The sequence below is a fragment of the Phasianus colchicus genome, chromosome 11 (genome assembly GCF_987193195.1).
Source record: "Phasianus colchicus chromosome 11, bPhaCol1.hap1.1, whole genome shotgun sequence".
Lineage (NCBI taxonomy): Eukaryota > Metazoa > Chordata > Aves > Galliformes > Phasianidae > Phasianus > Phasianus colchicus.
Genome location: NC_143446.1, coordinates 10,706,611 through 10,727,305, shown reverse-complemented (window position 1 = coordinate 10,727,305; position 20,695 = coordinate 10,706,611). Strand labels below are relative to the sequence as shown.

The 20,695-nt window shown below is 42.2% G+C and overlaps 1 protein-coding gene across 3 annotated transcripts in view; it reads right to left on the bottom strand.

Moving 5' to 3' along the window:
- The window catches only part of CHCHD6 (coiled-coil-helix-coiled-coil-helix domain containing 6), a 101,747-nt gene that overhangs the window by 37,658 nt on the left and 43,394 nt on the right, over positions 1 to 20,695 (bottom strand). For all 3 annotated transcript variants that reach the window (XM_090148223.1, XM_090148224.1, XM_031607619.2), the window contains one exon: positions 8,916 to 8,986. In XM_090148223.1, the coding sequence (XP_090004349.1) occupies positions 8,916 to 8,986 (71 nt within the window). The remainder of the gene's footprint in view (positions 1 to 8,915; positions 8,987 to 20,695) is intronic.

Here is a 20,695-nt window from a genome sequence, read left to right as displayed (position 1 = left end):
CTCTCTTTCTCCCTCTTCACAACTGCACTTCACTAGAAGGTCACCTGCTTCTCTGTTCCCCTACCTTGTCCATGGAAATGCCTAATGAATACATATTTATGAAGTACTTCAGTTTCCATGCAACTCTGTGATCCTAAAAAAATTGTCACTCAAACACTTCCCAATCTCCGTTCCTTGTTTGACAGCTTGTTTGAAGCTGTCACACAATTCCCCACTGCAATTTGTGCACTCGGCGCACCCTCGTCCTTTCCAGGACAGATAACTCCTTCCCTTCCAATCACAGATGCCCAGAAGCTGTTCTGAAATCTTCTTCTGTGTAACTAATTAGATTTTATCACTGAGAACAAAAGCTAAAAGCAAACGTCCGAATCTCAATAGAGTCAGCAACTTGTAGTGCCACTGTGCTGCTGGAACTCCTGCAGAGAAGACAGTCTAACCTGAGCACATTTTCTTTAGGAAAGAGCAACAACAAAAACAACTTTTTAAACATTCAGACTGAGGTGGAATGTAATATTTCAGAGCTTTATATAACACCTAATTTTGGAACGCTCACAGAAGCCAACAACAGTGTCTCCATTTCACTGATGAAACTCATGCAAAGAGACTGTGTGACCCAAGCAGCACAGCTTCCAGCTCTGCATCTTACTTATTCCAACACAGTGCAAACTCTTCTTCCTCCTATATGATTTAATCTCACATGTGAGTAGCCATTTAAGCAATAGGCCACCCAAAAAACTTCAATTTATATTTATTTGTACAGATGCAGTTTCTACTACATTTAGCAGGCTTTCTTAGCAGCATTCCTACAGTTGTAGGCACTGATGGTGAGTTATAGGTTTTGCTTACTGGGGGTGGCAACTCCCCACCAAACCTGCAAACCCAATCACTAATCATCGCTATCAGCATTCCGCATGGCAGATGGCAATCAATGTGAAACAATGAGAGATTTCTCCCCACAAGTGGATAATTTCAGTGTACATGGATGTGAATTCTTTACTGATTACGATGGTAGAATACTGAGTTACAAGAAACTGTCAGTTGGGAAGATGAAAGGAAAACTACAGCCTCTCGACTGCCTTGCCAAGAGATACAGAAGTTTACAGAACTGGATCTCCTGCCCACAAAGCCATGCACCATTTTTGCCAAACTACTAAAAGTTGACTAGCAAAGATGAAGAGCCTAAAGTTAGCAGCAAAACGGTCTCTGGAAGCCAAGCAGGAATGAGTCAGAATCTCGTTGCTGGAAGGAGTTCTCTGAATCAGAAAGGAAGCTGGCTCAGCTCCCACAAGGCAGAAAAGCAATATAGCAAGCAATAACTGAATCTGAAAACAACACACAGCCCAACAAGTGACCCGAATAGGGATTTTCTTTCTTAAGATAAAAAACATCATCTAAAAACTGGTTAAGAACTCAGGTCAGGAAGTGCAACGCCAACCCTAAGAATATTTGGGTTGTGATAATGTTGTAATGTCAGGCTCTGCTGGGGAAGCGTCTGCTGAAAGAACGTTGGCCCCATCTTTTCTGGTACACAAAACCCCCTCCTAAAAATACTCTTACATAACTGAGTATCTGTTATGCTAATTTCATATAGCCACAAGACGTGAGGGACAGACACATGCAGTAATTCTTTCCTATGTGAGATGATCTTGTAATGATGTCAGACTGCTAAGGAAATGTTCTTTTCAAAAAGAAACCCTGGCCACTCATTTAAACAGCACTTACCTTCCTTAAATGTCATTCAGCACTGCACTGAGTCCTTTTAGTTACACACCAGACTACGTACAGGGGCACTGGTGATGGACAAAAACATGAACCCAATAGGATGTTCTGCACTGACAGAGGGGTGCAATCTGCTGAAGATGCAGAGATAGAAGAGAACGAAGCCACCAGCACGAAGAGTTCAGGCAGGATCTGAAGCTAAACATCCACCTTATTAAGAATCTCCTTCTTTGCACATGCTCTGTAATCTTCAAAGCCACAGTGCCCCCCCCAGCACGCTGTGCAATTTGCTGAGTACTGACTCAGCAAGATCCCCATTAGGCAGCTTCTCATCCTCCCCCCAGAGAGCAGCAGGAAGGGGGTTGGGAGGTTGGGATTTTTTTGTTTGTTTTAAAATAAATATTATTTCACCAAGTTCTCCAAAAAATTGAAAGAAATCCTTACAAAAATAACTTAGATAACGCAGGCAACACATGAAACACCTCAGGTGAGTTAATGAGAACAGTGCCTACCTCGAGCTGCTCCACTGCACTGTTAATGGCACTCACAGTCAGGTTCAGCCCATGGGAGCACAACGCTGAGATGGTCTCTCTGAAGAAACTCATACTTGCCTTTGGTCTCTCCTATCAACCCTCCAGGAGGAGGCTGACTCAACAGCAAAGACATTTTGCACAAAGCATATAATCCCAAATCAGGAACACAATTACTGTTCAAAATAGCAGCATTGCCCTTGAAATCACTTGTTAGTGAATTAATGACCAGATTGAACGGAGTATTACCTCAACTTTGCTTTAGGCTCCTAATTAGTAAACAAGTCATTAATTCACTGGTAACAAGTGGTTTCTCAGGCATTATTGCTTCTGACATCTCTAATTCACCACTTTTTTCAGAAAGCTTCCCCAGACAACCACAGCCTCCATCCTTTACAAAGCCCCATGCCCCAGCCTCCAGCACACCATACCATACACATGCAGGAGGACAGGGGCAGAAAAGCCTGGAGTGAGCTTACTTGGGTCATTAATAATCATGATACCTTTTCCTAATTGAAGCCAAGGGGAGCATGGGAGCACAGGCACAAAAACCTTTTGAACTTCAGTATGGACATGTCATTACATCTAAATACTCAACAAAACAGTACAAAATTTGGAGAAATCTTCATCCCACCATCCAGTGGAATATGTGACTGCCAAACCAAGGGCAGCGGTCTGCTTCTACCTTCTCTGCATTCTCCAGAATGAAGAGTTTTGAGCTAAAATATTTCATGTACTCTGATGCACAAACTATGTCTGAGTTTTAACAGCTGCACAAACAGCCACGCTTTCAAAAACAATCTGGATTTGGCCTGCCAACAAACCCTGATGTAAGAGTTTTATAATGGCAACATTACTGCAGAATACAAGCGCTTTCCATGTAAAAATCGATAGTAATAGAAACATCCCTAATAGACTACAGGGAGTCTTTGGCACCTCTTCCTTTGCTATTCAGGTTTTATTTTATAAACTCCCAAGTTCTACCTATGTACCTTTGAAGAAACACTCTTACAATTTTGAAACGATATATTAATATTTCACACCGGTTTTTCAGCACTAACAGAACTGCAATCTCAGTTCATTGGACTGATTTATTATTCATTCCTCGACATGCATAGAAGGAAAGATGATACTGTGAACAGCAGAACAGCACATCATCTTACTAAGTGGGCAAAAGGAAAGCCTTCCTTCGAAGCAGCAGTTTAGTAATCCCCAAGAAGAGGGTTTCAGAAAGAAATACACAACAGTTGGATAATGCGTGCAATCTAATACATTTTTTTAAACTGAAGATCAATCCAAAAAAGGATAATCTGGCTCAACTGGAACATCTGCACAACTCTGTTACACGTATTTGACTTTTGTCACCACTAACCATATTCCTAAAGTAGGAGGGGGAGTAACAATGCCTGGAAATCTATGCACTGGTAGACAGTTGCTTAACAACAGGCCTTCCAGAATTAGTAAAGAAAATGTTTACATGCTAATGTAAATAAGTCAAAATTATTTTCAGCCGTTTCATGAAGTCCCAAAAGCCTTTTTTCCAGAAATACTCACACCATATGCAATGGCACAAAGTCAAAACTGACCCACCTACTCTCTTACCTGTTGTTAAAATAACTCTGCAGAAAGTAATCTCTGCCAGCAATATTCCTACTGCCCATAAAAACCAACTTCATCAATGTGAAAAGCAGCAAAGCTCTGGCTAATAACCCATCTCCTTCTTTAATGCTTACATGGAGCAGACTAGCCACAGACAGAACCACCACCACCACAAACCGAGCACTGAGGGAAGAACAGGACTGGGGTGGGGCAAACACTTCTGGGGAAGATGTAATCACTGCAGCCAGCATGCAGAAGCACTGCGCTGAGATAAGGCTGAGGACAAGCTCTAAGCACTAATCACAGCTTTTTATCCCCGAAAACTCTTAAATCCCTATTGCAAGGGCTCTTAATTTCAAGGCTGAATTAATCATCTATCTAATCTAATGATAGGAGAAATCTCAAAGCAATTTTGTTTGAAAACTGTGATGTCTTTACCCTTCTCCTTAGGCTTCATGACTGTCCACAGAATAACTACTTCAGAGCTCAATTCATGGGCACCGCCTTCTGTTGAAATAGATAGGAGTTTATTAACTTTGACATCTACCACGAAGCCCTGTTTCATCACATAAGTATCTTAGAAACTTTCCAGATCTACACAAAGGAAGAAGAAGAAAAAAAAACAACAAGCAGTTCTCCTAGGTACCAGTTACTGCTGTCATTTTAATTGAGGGATCATCAATCTCATGAAATTTTGCACAATTCAATAAAAACATTCATTTCCGTGAGCGCTGAAAGTGAGCCACAAATTCCCCATTGCAGCACACAGTCCATCCATGAACTTTCTCCCCCTGCCCCACAGAGTCAGTTTGGTTCTTAACACCACATTCAGCCCAGGAGGACACTTAGTACTTGTCAGTTTCTCTAACGCAATCATCTTAAATACTGATGTCCATTAAGTTTAAAGATCTCAGGACCATTAAACAGACCTCTTAAATACCAAGTCCCACGCGGCGTAAATCTCTTTGGCAGTTTCCCCACTGGAAAGCTGCCTTGAATTCAGATCTGATCTCTATCAGGATAAGATAGTGATGCTCTTTACACACTCCTGGATAACAGCACAGAGCGCACACAGTTCTGTGGGCACAACATGCGAGGCAGCACAGCTGTCGGTAAGCGGCTTCAGGGAGGGTTCAGCAAGCTGTTGGGAGATCTCAGAAGGAAACTCGCTTCCGAACAATTTTATCTTTTAACAGCTTCCTAATCCCCTCACCCTGCTCCCACAGCTTTACCTTTCGGAGCAAACCACATCCCCCACCCATGGTAACTCCCACAACCAAATTTAACAACTACAAAAATAAAAATAAGACAACCTTCACAAAAGAAATCAAATTTATTACAAAAACACAACCCCAGCATTCTGAGGATAAATCCAAAGTGCCTGCACTAAGCTATAACCTCTTTACTGATGCTTTTTTTCCTTCCCCTTAACAGATTCACAAACTGTAATAACATTTAATCCTCAGAAGCTAATCTAAATGTAACACTCAAAAGAAGACAAAGACAACGCAACTGAAAAAAAAATTTGGCCACTGCCTTTTGGGAGTGCTGCTTTATCCCTGGAGCGAGCGCATTAATAGAGCTTGGAATGAAATGCCATTTTATTCTCTGTAGCGGGGAGGGGATTAGCAAGTTGTCTTCTCTAAACCCAGTCTGAGTCATGGCTCTATGAGCACTGAGAAAAGGATGTGGAACGAAGCGAAGGGCGAGGAGCACTGGCTTTTTATTTACACACCGCTTCTTTTGTGGGTGGTTACTGATGTGCAGTTTGCTAAACAGGGAAGGAAAAAAGTTCCAGGTCCCCAGAGTAATTCTACTGGTTAACAAAAGAGAAAAATAATAATGCATCAATTATAATAACATCATAAAGACAATATGTCCGTGGCAAGAGTCCAATTCACCACAGCATGTAAGCAACAAGGGCAAGTTGCTTAAGGTGCTGAAAGCTGTGCTCACTGGTTTCTTGTTGCTAGGATCTTCTTCCTGGGAGAAAGAGCTCGGACAGAGCCCAGAACAAAGGATGAGACACCAAGGTGGGAGGAATGCAGGAGCAGGCTGGTTTCAGGTGAGGAAATGAGGAACAAAGCATGTCACAGCAGCCAGGCCACGCAGGCATCCTGCCCTGAAGTAGGAACCAGGAGCTAATGACTGTGTCAGTGACTTAATATGAAGCTCTGCACTCAAGCACTTAGCTTCTGTTCCTATACAAATGGAGATGGTTTACCTGCCTATCTTGCAGGCATGCTGCAAAGCATCGCTGGCAGACAGCTTGTGCAGTATTCTTAAATCCTGAAATGCTTGATAATCATTAAGGAGAGAAAATGGTCAAGTGTTCCATGGACAATTTGTGCAGAGCCGTAGATGCTGATAAGGGAGTTTGCAAAAGTCAATAAATGCCAAGAAAATGCTTTTTTTTTTTGTTTCAGATATTTCTTATCTTTGCTTCAATGCAGACTCTGAAAAAACAGTGCACTCACTATGGAAACAGACCCAACTCCAGCCCTCCCTTCATCCATCAGCTCTACCTACACACATGGCAGACAGCAACAAATACTGTGCAGACTGGTCTCACAATGGACAAGTGCCAGAGGCAGGTCTAAGAGTTCACAGTGAGACAAGGATGGGATAAGGCAGGGATGAGACACTATGGGATGGAGGAGATGCATCTTCCTCGTTAAATGGAGAAAATGCCACTCCTGATCTGCTTTTAATATAGGAGATGTTGAAACCCAACACTGCAAGCACGCAGACCTGTACTTCATTCATAATTTGGCTACATTTCAGTTCATGTAATTTTTCTGGAGTTTATTTGTGTCATCCAAGTTACTAGATCTGCATAAATCAGTCTTACCTAGCTTAGCACTTACTGTGCCTGTATGTCTAATGTGAAATCGCAAAACAAGATGAACAAATTATTATTTCCACTGAATTCACAGGACCTTGTAATTTATGACCATAAACAGGCTGCAGACAGATCTGAATGTGCAAGGCCTAAAAAGAGGATCTCGTAACAAGCAAATTTCGAGTCCAACCAAACAAGCACAAATGCTAACACATGAAAGAAGGTCCCCCAACTCCACCCCAGCTATATGGTGACCTCACCCGATGCATGTGCGCTCACTGTGTTTTCTGCATGTTGTACACTGAGGAAACAATCCCAGAAAAGATGGTTGCACACTGCTGTAAGAATCAGACACACAGTGCAAACTGATAGGCTAAAGCAATGATTCTTCCCTCACATTCATTGTCAAATGATCAGCCCTAGACTGTTCTAGCTACGCACTGTCCTAGGCTCCAACACGTAGCCCAGAGCAGTACTGGTTATGGCTTACAACTTGAACTCTAAAGGAATAGTAGTATGATGTTTACTTGCTCCCCCAGTTTCACTAGTGCCACACAGCTTCTCTCTCCTCAAGGCACTTCTCAGCCACGGTGCCTTTTCACGATGAAATTCTAGTAGGGCAGGTGTCCCTCTTGGCTGCCAAAAAGACAGCCCAAGGAATCTGTCCCCTTATCATAGGGGAAGTTCATATGCCGTTCAAACAGAAAAGCATTGTATGGCAAGGCCAGAAGCCAGGGATTAGCACATGTTAAGGGCTCAAAGTGGGAGGAACCCTTCACCCCTTCCCTACCATGAGACCATAACCAAAAAAACTTATTTGAATTCTGAATGAAAAAAAGTCAATTAGTACTTACACTGGCTATGGCCAGCAATGAGAAATGCTTCCATTACGAGAGCATCTCCTATGTTACCAGTTTTCATCTCCACAAGAATCAGAAGAGACCAAATTAAACCTCAGGAATCCAGCTTAAGAATACTATAAAAATAAGTTAAAGTCTGCAATAGGAAGTAAAGAACATAACCCAAGGTCACATCTCTTCCTTTACAAAGTTATAAGATCAAAACATTGTTACATCTATTCCCAACATCTGATCATACGCCTGAAGAAGCAAATTTAAGAGAAAACTCAACTGATCAAAGATTCTCAGAACTTTATGGATTATTAATTTTTTTAAATTTTATTTTAGAACAGTGCTTAAGAATTCTACTATGGAAATCTGTATGAAAATGAATGTGATGTGTTAGCTGCCTTGTTTTGGCTTCCTTAGCAACTTAGTGCTTCACTGTCCAAACAAAAATATGAAATTACAACAGGTTATGCAATGCTTTGGCAGCCAAATTTAATTTTAAATGAAGACAGCACAATATACTGTACACTCCACTAACATATTCATCACTGATATATAATCTATTTATGCAATTAAGTATCATGCAATCTGGACCGGACCCAACTGGACTACATATGTTGCTACTCCAGTTTGCTGCATGTTGGCCAACTGTTTACCCAACTGAGATCTGAGTGTTGCTCGTGACAGTATAATTGCTTTGGATTCATTAATAATAAGGAATTATAGGAAATATTTTTTGACAGCTGTTAGTGAATGTGGAACAATAAGCCATATAACACTACTGGCAAATACAAACGGAATTTAGATACTAAATATGTTCATGGCAAAAAAACAATACAAAAGGTTCACTAATTATACCATGACCAGTTAAGGAGGTCAGAAATATCACTGCACCCATTTTAAGAAAACATCTACGCTAACTACAACTTTATTTGATGGAAATTTACATGGCTACAATTTCAACTACTTATTTTCTTTTTTGGACAAGGAAAAACTTTACAAGTGACATTTTCCATTCTCGCACACATCAGCCCAATGCTGGAATGTATAGGCTAAGTACACTGGGTCAAAGTTGGAGCGGATCGAAGATGTTCCCCTGCTATTATTTTAAAAGCCCTGGTAAATATTCTCAACTTATTTGGATTTTCTACTCCACATCTTCATTCTTGTTCTTCCCTTGCAAGACCTGAAAACTTTATACTAATTTCTGTCAAGCTTTGCACAAAAGGAAAGGATGCTGGTATGCAGCTCTTCAGCCTCCTAAATATGTGACAAGAGGTAACTTCACACACTGTTTATCAGATTGTCCAGTGGCTATACACACAGCATCACAAAACACAAGTGGAGCTGCAGAAAAGAACAAAAATGGTTTCTCACTTTATCCATTCCTCTGCCTTGGTGGCTGCCTCCTGGTACTGCTCCGACGTCAGCTTGTAGATTTCTGCATTCTGCAACAAAGAACATAATGCTCAGCTCTAAAAATGAAAGGCATCTCAGCACTTATCCCATCAGGGATATATATCTAATTCCATAATTAATAACCATTTTCAACAACAGAAAGCATGCTCAGTTCAAAGAACACAAAAGAAAAACGCTTAGAAGTTTATTTGCAAGAAAATTCATCAAGGTTGCAACACGTCCAGAGAGATTATGGATGCCCCATCTCCAAAGGCATCCCAGGCAGGTCAGATGGGGCTCTGGGCAGTTTGATCTAATGGGTGGCAACCCTGCCCATGGCAGGGGGTTGGAACTGGATGATCGTTAAGGACCCCTCCAACTCAAGCCATTCTGTGATTTGTGTCTTCCTTACACACTTCACCTTTGTGAAGGAAAAGAGAGGGCTTTGATTATTCCACATACCCACAAAAACAAGGTAGTTCCTACCCTGAGTTATTTTGAGTTAGGCTGTGCTTTGTTCTTTTACATTAATTGCTGTGAAGAATCTTGTAAGTTACTGACGTGCAAAGTATCAAAATTGGCTGCTAGCACAGGAAAATCCATTTTACATTTCAGTGTTTCTACTTATGTTACTTATTCTTTAGAAGAAAATTATGCAGTCTGTTTCCCTTTTAACACAACGTAGGGAGGCATATCAGGTATCAGCTAAAGCTTTGCCAAACAGAGTCTGTAGTGTCTTGCTGCAGGGCTTAAGAGGTTTGCACTAAATTCTCCTGAGCTTGCACAGAAAGTTTTAGTTCAGAGCTGCTCAGTCACTGAGCACTGAGGATGAATTCCTCCTGTGCTGCACTGAGGCCTCCCAAGCAGAGCAGCAGGAGGGAACCACTGTGCATCCCAGCAGCTTTGCTGCGTGGGCTCGTGTCACTGAACTGCTGATGGGGCTGCTGCAGGCAAAGCCTCTGGACTCCATGCTGAAATAGCTGCAATTGCCTCACTCAAAGCTCATCTGTGAGGACTTTAGTCTGAAAAGGCACATGCAGAAAATATGCGACACTCAAAGAAGTGACAAAATGGTACCAAAAGCAAAGACAGCTATTCAGTTAGGGTCAGGTGTAGCTATCTTCTCTCTTCAAATTTGGTCATTCTAAATAGAACACTACTCCTGCCTTTCTTTATTTTCCCATAAAAGCAGCTGTGGTCCTGCACACGGTTAGGCTACACATTTCTCAGTGGTTAGAGAAAGGACAGATATGACTCAAGTTCTATCAACAGCTCTGCTACTGGAGCAGTCTTGGGCAAGTCACTATTTTCCACCTGCAAGCCAGGGATAACAGCTACCTGCATCACTGAAGTTGTGCAAAGCTTGACTAATTGGAAGGTTTGTAAAGTTTTTCAAAGCCTAGACTTCAAGGTGCTATATTTAAGCATTTATCTCTGAATGTATGTCACATAATGAAAAAAAACCCCACAGAATAGACTTTCCTTCTCCAAACTTTGACCTAGGAGACAGACTTAAAGTGAAAAATCATGGATGAGTAATCACTTCAAAACGCATTTTGCTATCAAAATTGCCATTAATGTTTTCATTTACTTACTTGCTACACACCGGTCAAACTTCTATGCTATTAAACCCATTTTATTCCTTCCTATAATGAAAAAGTTCAGCTTTTAATGGAGCCTTTTCCCTGTCCTGTAAACAGACCTCACGACTTTCAGCTCCCTGCTGTTACTTATTCACACATGAAACCACAAGACCTGTGCTCCATTAATTAAATTTGCCATTAAAAATTAAATAATATGAGTAAGTAGATGTAAGCGTTATCTCCATGGGTTTCATAAGCCTCACCGTTTCCCCCAATTACTAACCAAGCAATTTTCATATTTCATACTGTCTGATTTCTCAAAGGGACTGGATTTGAGAGATCAAAATGAGAGAAAGCGGGAAAGTGAGAAAGCAAGGTAGTAAAATTAAACATTTTTCAGGCAATAGGAAGTAGCCCCGTCAGATACTATTAGCTTGCAGCACTCTGCAGTAAAACAGCAGCAGGAGAGGAAAACAGGAACAAATTCGTTGTACGTGAGACCCAGCATGAGGTTGGCATTTAACCCACCTAAAGAAAGAAAAAAAATAGCCAACAGATTCATTTGCTGATTGCACTGTCAATTAAAGTGGATGCAGCACAATCTTGCCCAGTTTATTAGGGAGAGTTCATCTGCCCAGTACTACAGCCAGCCCCATCTTCAACTAAATCAGCTGCATATATGGACAAAAATAGCTGGGAAAGAAACCAGTATGAAACAGCTCCGGAGCCTGAAGCTGATGAAAAGCAGGCAAGTGAGAACCTGAGCAGAGAAGCAAGATTCTCAGCAAGAGGAAGACTGGCCTCAAAGAAACCACAAGGAACATGGCACAACGCGAAGATCAAAAGGGGGCACAGACATTCAACCTAAAGCTGAAAGCTGCTCTGTTTTACAAATTAAAAGGATCCAACTTCATGGGATTTAACTGACCCTCTTGTGCTGGATCAGAACTGTTCCCCTTCTTCCTCCTCCTTTCCCTTCAAAAAGCCTAAAACCCAACCAAGCAGTATTTCCGATGCCATGAATCATTATCTTCAAATACTTCCTCAAGTAAGAAAAACAGTTTTACCATTTAAACCCAAGTTTGTTCAACAAGAGGGCTTGTTAAACAGGTTTCCCATGGCCTCCAGGCCTCTTGGGAAAATGGCGTTTACTTCAGTAGCAAAGAAGAGCCTTTCAGCACAGTCACGGCAGGTTCTGTTATTTGGGAACAAATTTCCCAATATCCTCAATCTATACAACTCCAGATGCAAGATCTCTTTCCTCTCAGTGTTTTGCCCCACTGTGCTCTGGCAGTGCACAAAGTTTCAATGTCTAACAAACTGCGTGACTTAAGGTTGCACATGAGGAAGCAAGCCAGGAACCACCGAAAAACTTCCAGTGTCTCCAGCAGAGCCATCCACCCACCAGGGCTCCTCAGCCAGATCAAGGTGCAGTATTTGCACTTAAAAGGAAAGCAGAGCTGCCCATGATCTTAGCAAAGACCTTCAACTTCCTAAAACAATATTCAGTCTTACAGCAGAACGTTCAAAACAAAATTAGAGGACACCCATGCAGCTTTTAATTTATTCTCACAATATTCTATGCTTGAGATAAAATGGCAGCCCACAAAGAAAAAGTTGAACATGAGACCTTAACTACTATTAAATAAAGCTTCTGGCAGTCTTAGTTGCAGAAATAAGCTAAAAAACATGACCAAAAGACACTGTAAGGGCTAAAATAACAAGAGACAAAGAAAGAATGAATGAACCACCTAAAATGTTTCACTTCTCTCAATAAAGCTGAGCCTTAGGGGAGCCAACCTCAGAACATGAGAGATGTCATATGGGGAGAGAGCTCTCCAGAGAGGATGAACAACCAAAACAAAGAAATGTTAGTCTGAAAGATTTTCCCCTGCTATTAAATGATGGTTCGTAGCAAATAATAAAAACACTGAGAAGTTATAAAAATACATAACTAGAGCCTAAAGACCAACAGAACCACTTTCCTTTACCCTGCTGCTTTGCTGCAACAGCTTAGCTGCTATATATCCTTGCCCCCTACTCTTCCCTAGAAGCCTTTGGACTAAAAATTCCCTTTCCAAAGGAAACTGGATTTAAAACTTGAAGCCATATTTTCCCAGTGTTCCTCCACCACTACATCTCACTACACTGCCCAGGTCCTCTCCACAACATAAAGCAAATGAATCAAGAAAACAACATAGCAAAAGGAGTTCTCAGGGCTATTTCAGGAGGGAAAGTAATTGAAGCACAAAGAGAAAACCCTGCCAGCTCATTCTCACACCGACATTAAACCACATTCCTTAAACTTCAGTAAAACATGCGGTAACACGTAAGACAAAACTAAGTATCGTGAGCATGAGGAACTAGAAATGAATTAGATTGTAGGCACAATTTTTGGCAAACATCAAGCAGCAGCAAAAAACTGAGCCTGGGATATAGATTTCTCCATCAGGTTCAGATTGGGTCAATAGATCAGAAGGTGTTGGGATTAAAAAAAATAAAAAAGTCACCAGAGCTATCTTCAGATATTTTGACACCTGAAAGCACGGGAGCTTGTCAGCGGTCACAGTGCTTAAAGATACAAAGAGGATTAACAGCTGTTGAAATGCTGCCAGCCTAGATGAATGCTAGCGATACCTCTGATGAAATGGAGCAGGCCAGCGGAGGCCTTGACAAATGCTGCAGACAACAGCCAGGGATTAGATGGCACAATCTGCCTCGCACCTGACAGACACATCGCTTCCATCCCCCTCCTGATGTCGGCTCTCGCCAGCTTCCAGCAGACCTCCAAGCACAAGATGCAGTCACGCTGGGAGGAGCGTGAGAGCCACAGCCACATTAAGGGAGAGAAGAGGGAAAGGAAAGCAGAGCTTACTGCTCCTGGATCCAATGACATTCAAATTCCTCCTTCTGACTGCTTCTGAAGTACAAATAAGACTGCGCCTCTCCCTGATAAACTAGCACACAACTGCTGTCCAGCCACATGTTTGGGGACAGGGAGTGCAGTGCTCTGGGTATGGCGCAGCCAGGGGAGCAGCAGAAAGCTACAGAAAATCCAAAGCTGGCACTGACTGAGGAAGTCTGTTCACATCTGCCTCAGGGAAGTGAAGATGCATTCAGGGTCTCCCAGACTTCCCCAAATTGCTGGTTCACACACACTATAAATCAGTTAGTTCTCATCTCTCTGAAGTCTCATGCAAATGCTCCTAACAGATCTGAAAAATTACTGCACCTCCAGGTACCCCTCCCACAGGAACAGAGGCAGATGAGCCGAACTCATCATCTTTTTGCTTTGTGACCCTTTGGATCTGTTGCAATCAACCTACACCATCAATCACTGCTTTCAACCTTGGCCCAGAACTGGGAGCTCAGGAATTCCAGGACATGTTGCAAGAAACAATCTCTGCATTTTACTAAAAGACAGCACTTGTGCTTGATAGGAATGAGAAAATGCAAGTTCACATTCACAGAGGCCAATTAACAACAAAGAGAAAATTGCACATAAAGCGTATCCTGAGAGCACAGAAGCCAAGGGTTAAACCGCTTTTATGTGAATTCAAACGTTTTCTCTCAAAAGGTAACAGAGGAGAGATGCAAGCAACTACAAACAGCTTACTGATAAGGAGAAAATATTTTTTTTTTCAGTCAAAGCCAACTTCTAAACACAGCTCTGTTGTTTGCTGTTCATGTGTGGGTTCATCCACTCCTCCTGCTGAGAACAATAATGAAACAAGAGCATTGAATTTGTGTCATTCTATTCTTTCCTTTGGCAACGGCCTGTGAGATCATAAATTTTGGATTAAGATTCAGAGAAGCCAGAAAAAGAGCAATGTCCACAGTAACAGCACAGGAAAGTTAAACTAGTTCTGGGCAGAATTACGTTCCTGTTTGAACAGCTCTCCTCATGACTGTAACATTATCTTGGGCTGAAAGCAAAATATTAATTCTGTAGCATATCTAGAGAGCTTCTCAGAGATAAAATCCCACAAAATACCAGTCCTCACCAATCCCTGAGGTGGTAGGTTTGAGGAGAAGCACCACAGCTGGGTTTATCTTGCAGATAACAAGCACAAAAAGGTGAAGCTGGCCGTACTGGCCCTACACCACAGCATGAATCAAACAGGTCTCCTCACTGAGGTGTGTCACCAAGCTAAGAATGGCTTTGCAATCTCAGACCAAGACTGCACAGCGGAGTCAGACTGTCTCTACAAAGCTATCCTAGAAAGAGTCCAGTTAGAGCACACAGCCCATGGAAAACAATATGATAGCTTCTCTGAAGAGTGCAAAATGGGTGAGAGTGTCCCACTGAAAACAAGCAGAAAAGCCTCACGTTGACTTCAAATCAGAAAGACAGCCAACAACATTAAGAAACCATTACTACAGAGGTGATTAAAAAGGGAAGAAGGAGTGGAAAAGAAACAAAACCACCAGAAAGAATTAAACACTGCTTTTATAGGAGATTGCTTTAAAGCACACTGTTCTAAAGGACTGCAAATATAGCATTATTAATTCTTTAAACACAGACTCCAGAAGGTAAAAACCACCTTCAAAGAGAAAGGCCATGAAATGCCAGCAGGCAACCCAGGCTTTCTGACAAGGACAGCAACAGCAATGTGAAAGGCCCAGATTCATGCTATCGCTGCAGCAGGAGAGCCCTGCTCCTCTCTCTCCTAGCTGCAAGTCTAATATAGGAGCTAGGAGTCCTAGGTGAGGAATTCACAGTAAGTGCTCGAATCAATTATACCTGACAAGTGCAGGTAAACAGGCTTCCCAGGCATCGATTACACATCAAGGGTTTTCAGCATCTGCAGCAGAGAACTCCGAAGCCTGTTGGGCTGCAGGGCTGCAGCACACAGTGCCCACAGCCCCATAGACCCCACTGTGGCTGTGCACCTGCAGCTCCTACCTGCAGGCCAGTCACAGGGCCAGGGCCAAGAGACTGATGCCAGGGTGCTGCCTCTGCCAGCCTGGCCTTGGACAAGAGACCGAGAAGCGTGTGGAGAATCAATATCAGTGCAAGCAGAGGAGAGGGGAAAGAGTGAATTATCAAAGCATCCAAAGCACTGCAGTGAAAGTTTCACTCAGAAACTGACCAGCACTTCAGAATTTAAAAAAAAAAAAGTGGCAAATTGGCAGCTATCAAGAACTTGTCATACATAAAAAAAGATGGTAAGTACATTTCCCCATCAGACCCATCACAGGAGCTTATTTCAGGAAGAAACAAGAAGGATATTACAGCTAAGTTAGATGCCATCATGCCAAAGCTAGGATTTGACAGAACTTCCATCAGAACTCCCACCGCCTCGGACAGGAACGCGACAGCTCCAGCTCCCTGCTGAGAATAGTCCTGAGCACATTCATAAAATACAGGCAACCAATCCACTGATCAGCTCCTATCCTATTTCTAAATCACATCCACACTCCCATTCCTTTCCACAACAGGTAACTAAGGGAAGCAATGCAAGGCACTGGCATCCCAGAGCATTAGGGGCCCAAGGCAGAGGAATGCATGAGGGGACTGGAAAATACTGAAGAAAATGCACCACATCCATGGGTAAAGGGAACTGCAAGGAAGAGAGTCATTAAAAGTAAGAAACAAACAAACAAACAGCCAGAAGCACACCAAAGCCTGCGAGCTCCACCCCCTCCCAGGGTCTTTCCTCTACCCTCAACTGCAAATTATTCTCTATGTGCAGCTTCCAGTAAATCAAGCTTTGCTAAATAACCCCGACATGTGCAGGGCTGAGAAGCAGCCAGCAAGTAATGATGAGATGTCCCTGAAATGATTAAGGAAAACGCAGGCATCTCTCAGGTTACAAGGAAGCCTGTTGTACTCTCCCCTTAGTGCATATGCAATGCTGCAAGCACTGTGCCGAAAACCTCCGATATTCAAAGGCTCATTTGGTTGACAAGGAGCCTGTGGATCCGTGGACAGATTGTCACACAAACTGTCAGGTTTTTAGAGAGACTATCAGACCTCTCTTTGCCTACGTTATGGAGCACATCAAAGACACAGAAGATGAACCAGACGCAGACTGCACAGATCTGACAGAATGGTGGGTGTACATATTCAGAATACCGTACTGCTGGAGGGGGGAGACTTAATGTGAATAATCAGGGGCTGAAAGTTCCAGAAATGTGACAGTTTTTGGCAGCAATTCTCATCCTTGCATTTATTTATCGAAGAAAGAGAAGCTGCCATACTAGAGGCAAACTTGGGAAAGGAAGAAAAATTATATCAGCAGCAATTTATTTTGCCACCATACTTTTTCTTTATGATTATTACTCCCAGAGCGTTTTCTGAAGATATTTGTATTTTCAGTCAGGTTTCTCTCCCTACGCTTGCAGCTTCTCTTCCCATTTTATGCTGTGGTAGAGGCTGGTTTAATGATTACGGCCAGAAAGACCGCTAGGACTTTACAGGTCACTGTACATGGTTAATGACACAGACAAATCCATACTTTCAGTAGTGCCCGCTGGCTTGCAGCTCTGTCTGGAGATGCTCAGGAGCTCATTATTCAAAACTTCAAGCTCAGGTTACTGGTAATCAGCACATCTGAAGAAAAATGCAATACGTGGACAACCAGAAAGTGAAATAACAAAAGCTACTTTGATAAATGCTAACCTTAATCATAGGAATCACTTTTTTTTTTTTCCCCTGAATGGAGACCATGTTCACTTATCTTTCAGTAATCTAGAAATCTTAGTTAATGAATACCTGGAAAAAACTCCCATCTCCACAGCTCAAAAGTAGTTTTACAAGAATAACCTGACTTCATTCCTCTTTATTAATAAATGCTTAGACAATATAAAGCAACAGTGTATTTATTTTACAATCATAAAATAACAGTTATTAGGTTCTTTTTATCAAGAAATGCTGATTATTACTTAAAAAAGATGATAAAACATAACACAAAGTGAAGATAACAAGAAAATGGAAGAACAGAGATCCCTTTGGCCCTCCCTTTATGATACCTACCATAAAGCCTCTGGTTCTCCTGCAAGGCATCAGTTACTCTGGAGAAGGGAACACCAGTATCATATTTATTTTGCTATTCAAAATGGATTGAAATCCTCCCCACAGTCAACTGAAAATAAATATGATGTTTACCCTAAGATAAAAAGCCAAGGAGGACAAAGGAGGAAGGATGGTAATAGGGATAAGGCAGAAATCAGAAGTATTTGTAAGTAATTTCTTTTCCAACATTTGACAATCTCATTCTCCCTGCTTTCAGACATCTCTTCTTTCTTACAGTTCTCAGAGTCATTCTGCGTCCTTTGAAGAGGAAAAAGCATTGAAGAAATATTTCTGTAGCTGACAAAGAGCTTGAGAAGTCTGTAAAGAGAGGCTCCTCTGAGCAGAAGGACCACAGGTGGTCAAAGGAGAAGCGAGACATTTGCACAGTGGGGCTATTGAGAAGGAAACATTAATATGGAAACCCAGCTCCTCCAGGCAGACACAGAACTCATCCCTCCATCCTCCAAGCAAGGACCATCACAGCCCTGGCTCACACCATTACCTGCAGCTTCCAACAACAGTAGGCCACTACCAGATTAGATCTACAGTACAGAACCAAGGTAGAGGAAAGAGAGCAAGGGGTACAGAATAATAGGAATAATTACATCTTAACTTCAAACCAGAAAATTCTGGTAAGGCTTTGCTACAAGGGCATCTCAAGAACATAAATGGAAAAGCATCACATACAGCGTAACACGCACTCAGACATAAGCTAAATCTACTCTCAGAATTTAACCTCTGAGTCGTATCTCCAGTAGCAAGATATACTATGTGCAGACAGCACACCTGGACATTGCAGCTAAACAAGGAATCCATACAAGTATGCTTTCCAAAGGAAAATTTTAGGTATAAGCATCTGTAATTATCCAGGGTGTCTTGCTGTAATTGATAAAGGGTATGACAAGAAAAGTCTTGCAAAACAGTGTCATAAGCAGGCTTCTCAGGCTCACAAACAAAGTATGAGTTCATCACCTTTACCTCCTAGCCAGGAACATATAGAACACTGTAAGCCTTCAGCTGAAGGTGGCTGGAGCTCAGAAATGCAAATAGGAATGCAAAGAAAGGACAAAACTAAACCTGGACTGAAAAAAAAAAAAAAAAAAAGAGGAAATAAATCCACAAGCACTGCAGACCTGAGCAAAATCCTCTTTCCACTGAGAGACCAATCACCCAAAGCTGTAACCCAGCACCGCCCTATTCACACCTCACAGGGACAAATTCTCTATTCCTCACTGGGACACACATCTCCTATCAACAAAATCAACAGCTAGGACACAATTATTTTTTCTTGCTGCAACAAAAATTTGCCTCTTACTGGAGAAAGAGATGTTATCTCAGTGCCACACAAGTGAATGATTAGCCAGCAGGAAGTAATGGCTTTTTGGTACTGCTTATGGAAGCCCTATCTGAAGGAATGACCTAAATGTGAAAGACCTCATATTATTTGTAAACCCCTGGGAGGCCAGAGGAAATTTTAGGGTTTACGTAGCTATTATGAAAATTAATGTTTAAAAAATAACAGCTCTGGAGAGCAGCTGAAAGTTCTCAATTCACATACATGCCCAGGCGGGCACACTGCAGTTCCTGTGCGTGTACGAGTTGCCCTGCCCATTTCACAGCCCAGTCAGTTCAAGGCTTGCTCCACGTCAGGGCAAATCAAATTATTTCTGCATAGTATCCCATACATCATAAAGCATCCCTAAGGGAAAAAAATAAATCCAGGCACTCCTGGATTGACCCAAGCATGCAAGCTCACAGCAATGTTGCAGCTTGGAGTTATATAAGCAAAAGCATGGCTTGTGTTCAGAAGAACAGGGAGAGGGAAAGGAGGAGGAAAAATTACATCTTTTTTCCTTAAGACCTGAGATGCAGTAATTGGGCAGGAAAAGAAAAGCTAGCCGTTCTCTTGAAATAACATACTTATTGGAAGCCTTCTCAGTTCAGAGGCTTAGCGTTTCATCTCAGCTCTGCATTTCCCCCTCCCACCTCTCTCTCACTCCTCTTGTCCCTTCCAGGCTGTCAGCACAGAAGCATCCTGGCTTTGCCTCTCCTTTGCTGCCGCTCCCTGCAGCGCCTCCCACCCGCAGGTAACAGGACAAACCCCTCCTCTCCCCATGTGTCAGTGTTGGACCTTCTCACTAAAGTCCATGAGATGCATTTGTTATCGTCAATAAAAACAAGACACCAAAAAAATTAGTCATTGTTTTGTACTCATAATGGGGCTAGACAGCAAATGGGTGACTCAGGTAACCCTCATTATTAGACTCAAGGTGTTTAACGGTAAACCGAGACGAGAATTGTTTGGGGCAGAAGAACGGGCAGTTGAGCAACTGGCCAACCCCAAAAAACAAGCAGACAACTCACCAGATAGCATCCTGGGGTCAGGACACGGAGACAGACAAAAACAAATACCTTTTGCAGTGGTTCAAGACCTCACAGTGAGCCTCCCAGCACTCATATATTTAAGAATGTTAAAACATGTTATTTACAAGCTACCTCTGAGTCATTCTGGGAACATGCATTATATGTTCAAGACATTGGAATAGCTTTTTTATTTATAATTTTCTTTAAAATGAATGACAGATGGGGGAAAACCTCCAGAGAAGCAGCCCTAGGCTGTCATGAAACACGCATTTAACACATCCACAGTAAACCACTGAGCACCCTCCCTTCAGAAGTACAGCCACCATCAACGCAGGGCAGTCCCTTTTCAAAGTTTGATCCCCGGTCTACTTAATTCAGCACAAATTTGAGACGTTCCGCCCAATTTTCAGAGTGATTATTAACTATATTTTATATCGATGCGATAAAAGCACGTTCTATAAAGGCAACGCAAGAATTTATGGACGTTTTCGATACGCACCTAAGCCTTGGTTTTATTTTTAGTCGCAATATCGATGTCTTTTTTCCTACCGCACACAGAAGCAATGCTGCAGGCTGAGAGAGAAATCTCACGTTCCCCAAAGCCAAGGTCCTACGCATGTGGACTCCACACACAGGGAAGTTCTGTCTACCTGAAACAATTTCCAAGGCCAAGTCTAAATCTGGAATATCCCAGGAGGAACGCAAGCTTCAATCATCCAAATCCCAGCAGACACACAGACTTCAGCCTAAGGTCTGCAACATATTTAATCAATTCACTCTGCTGGCTTTCCACA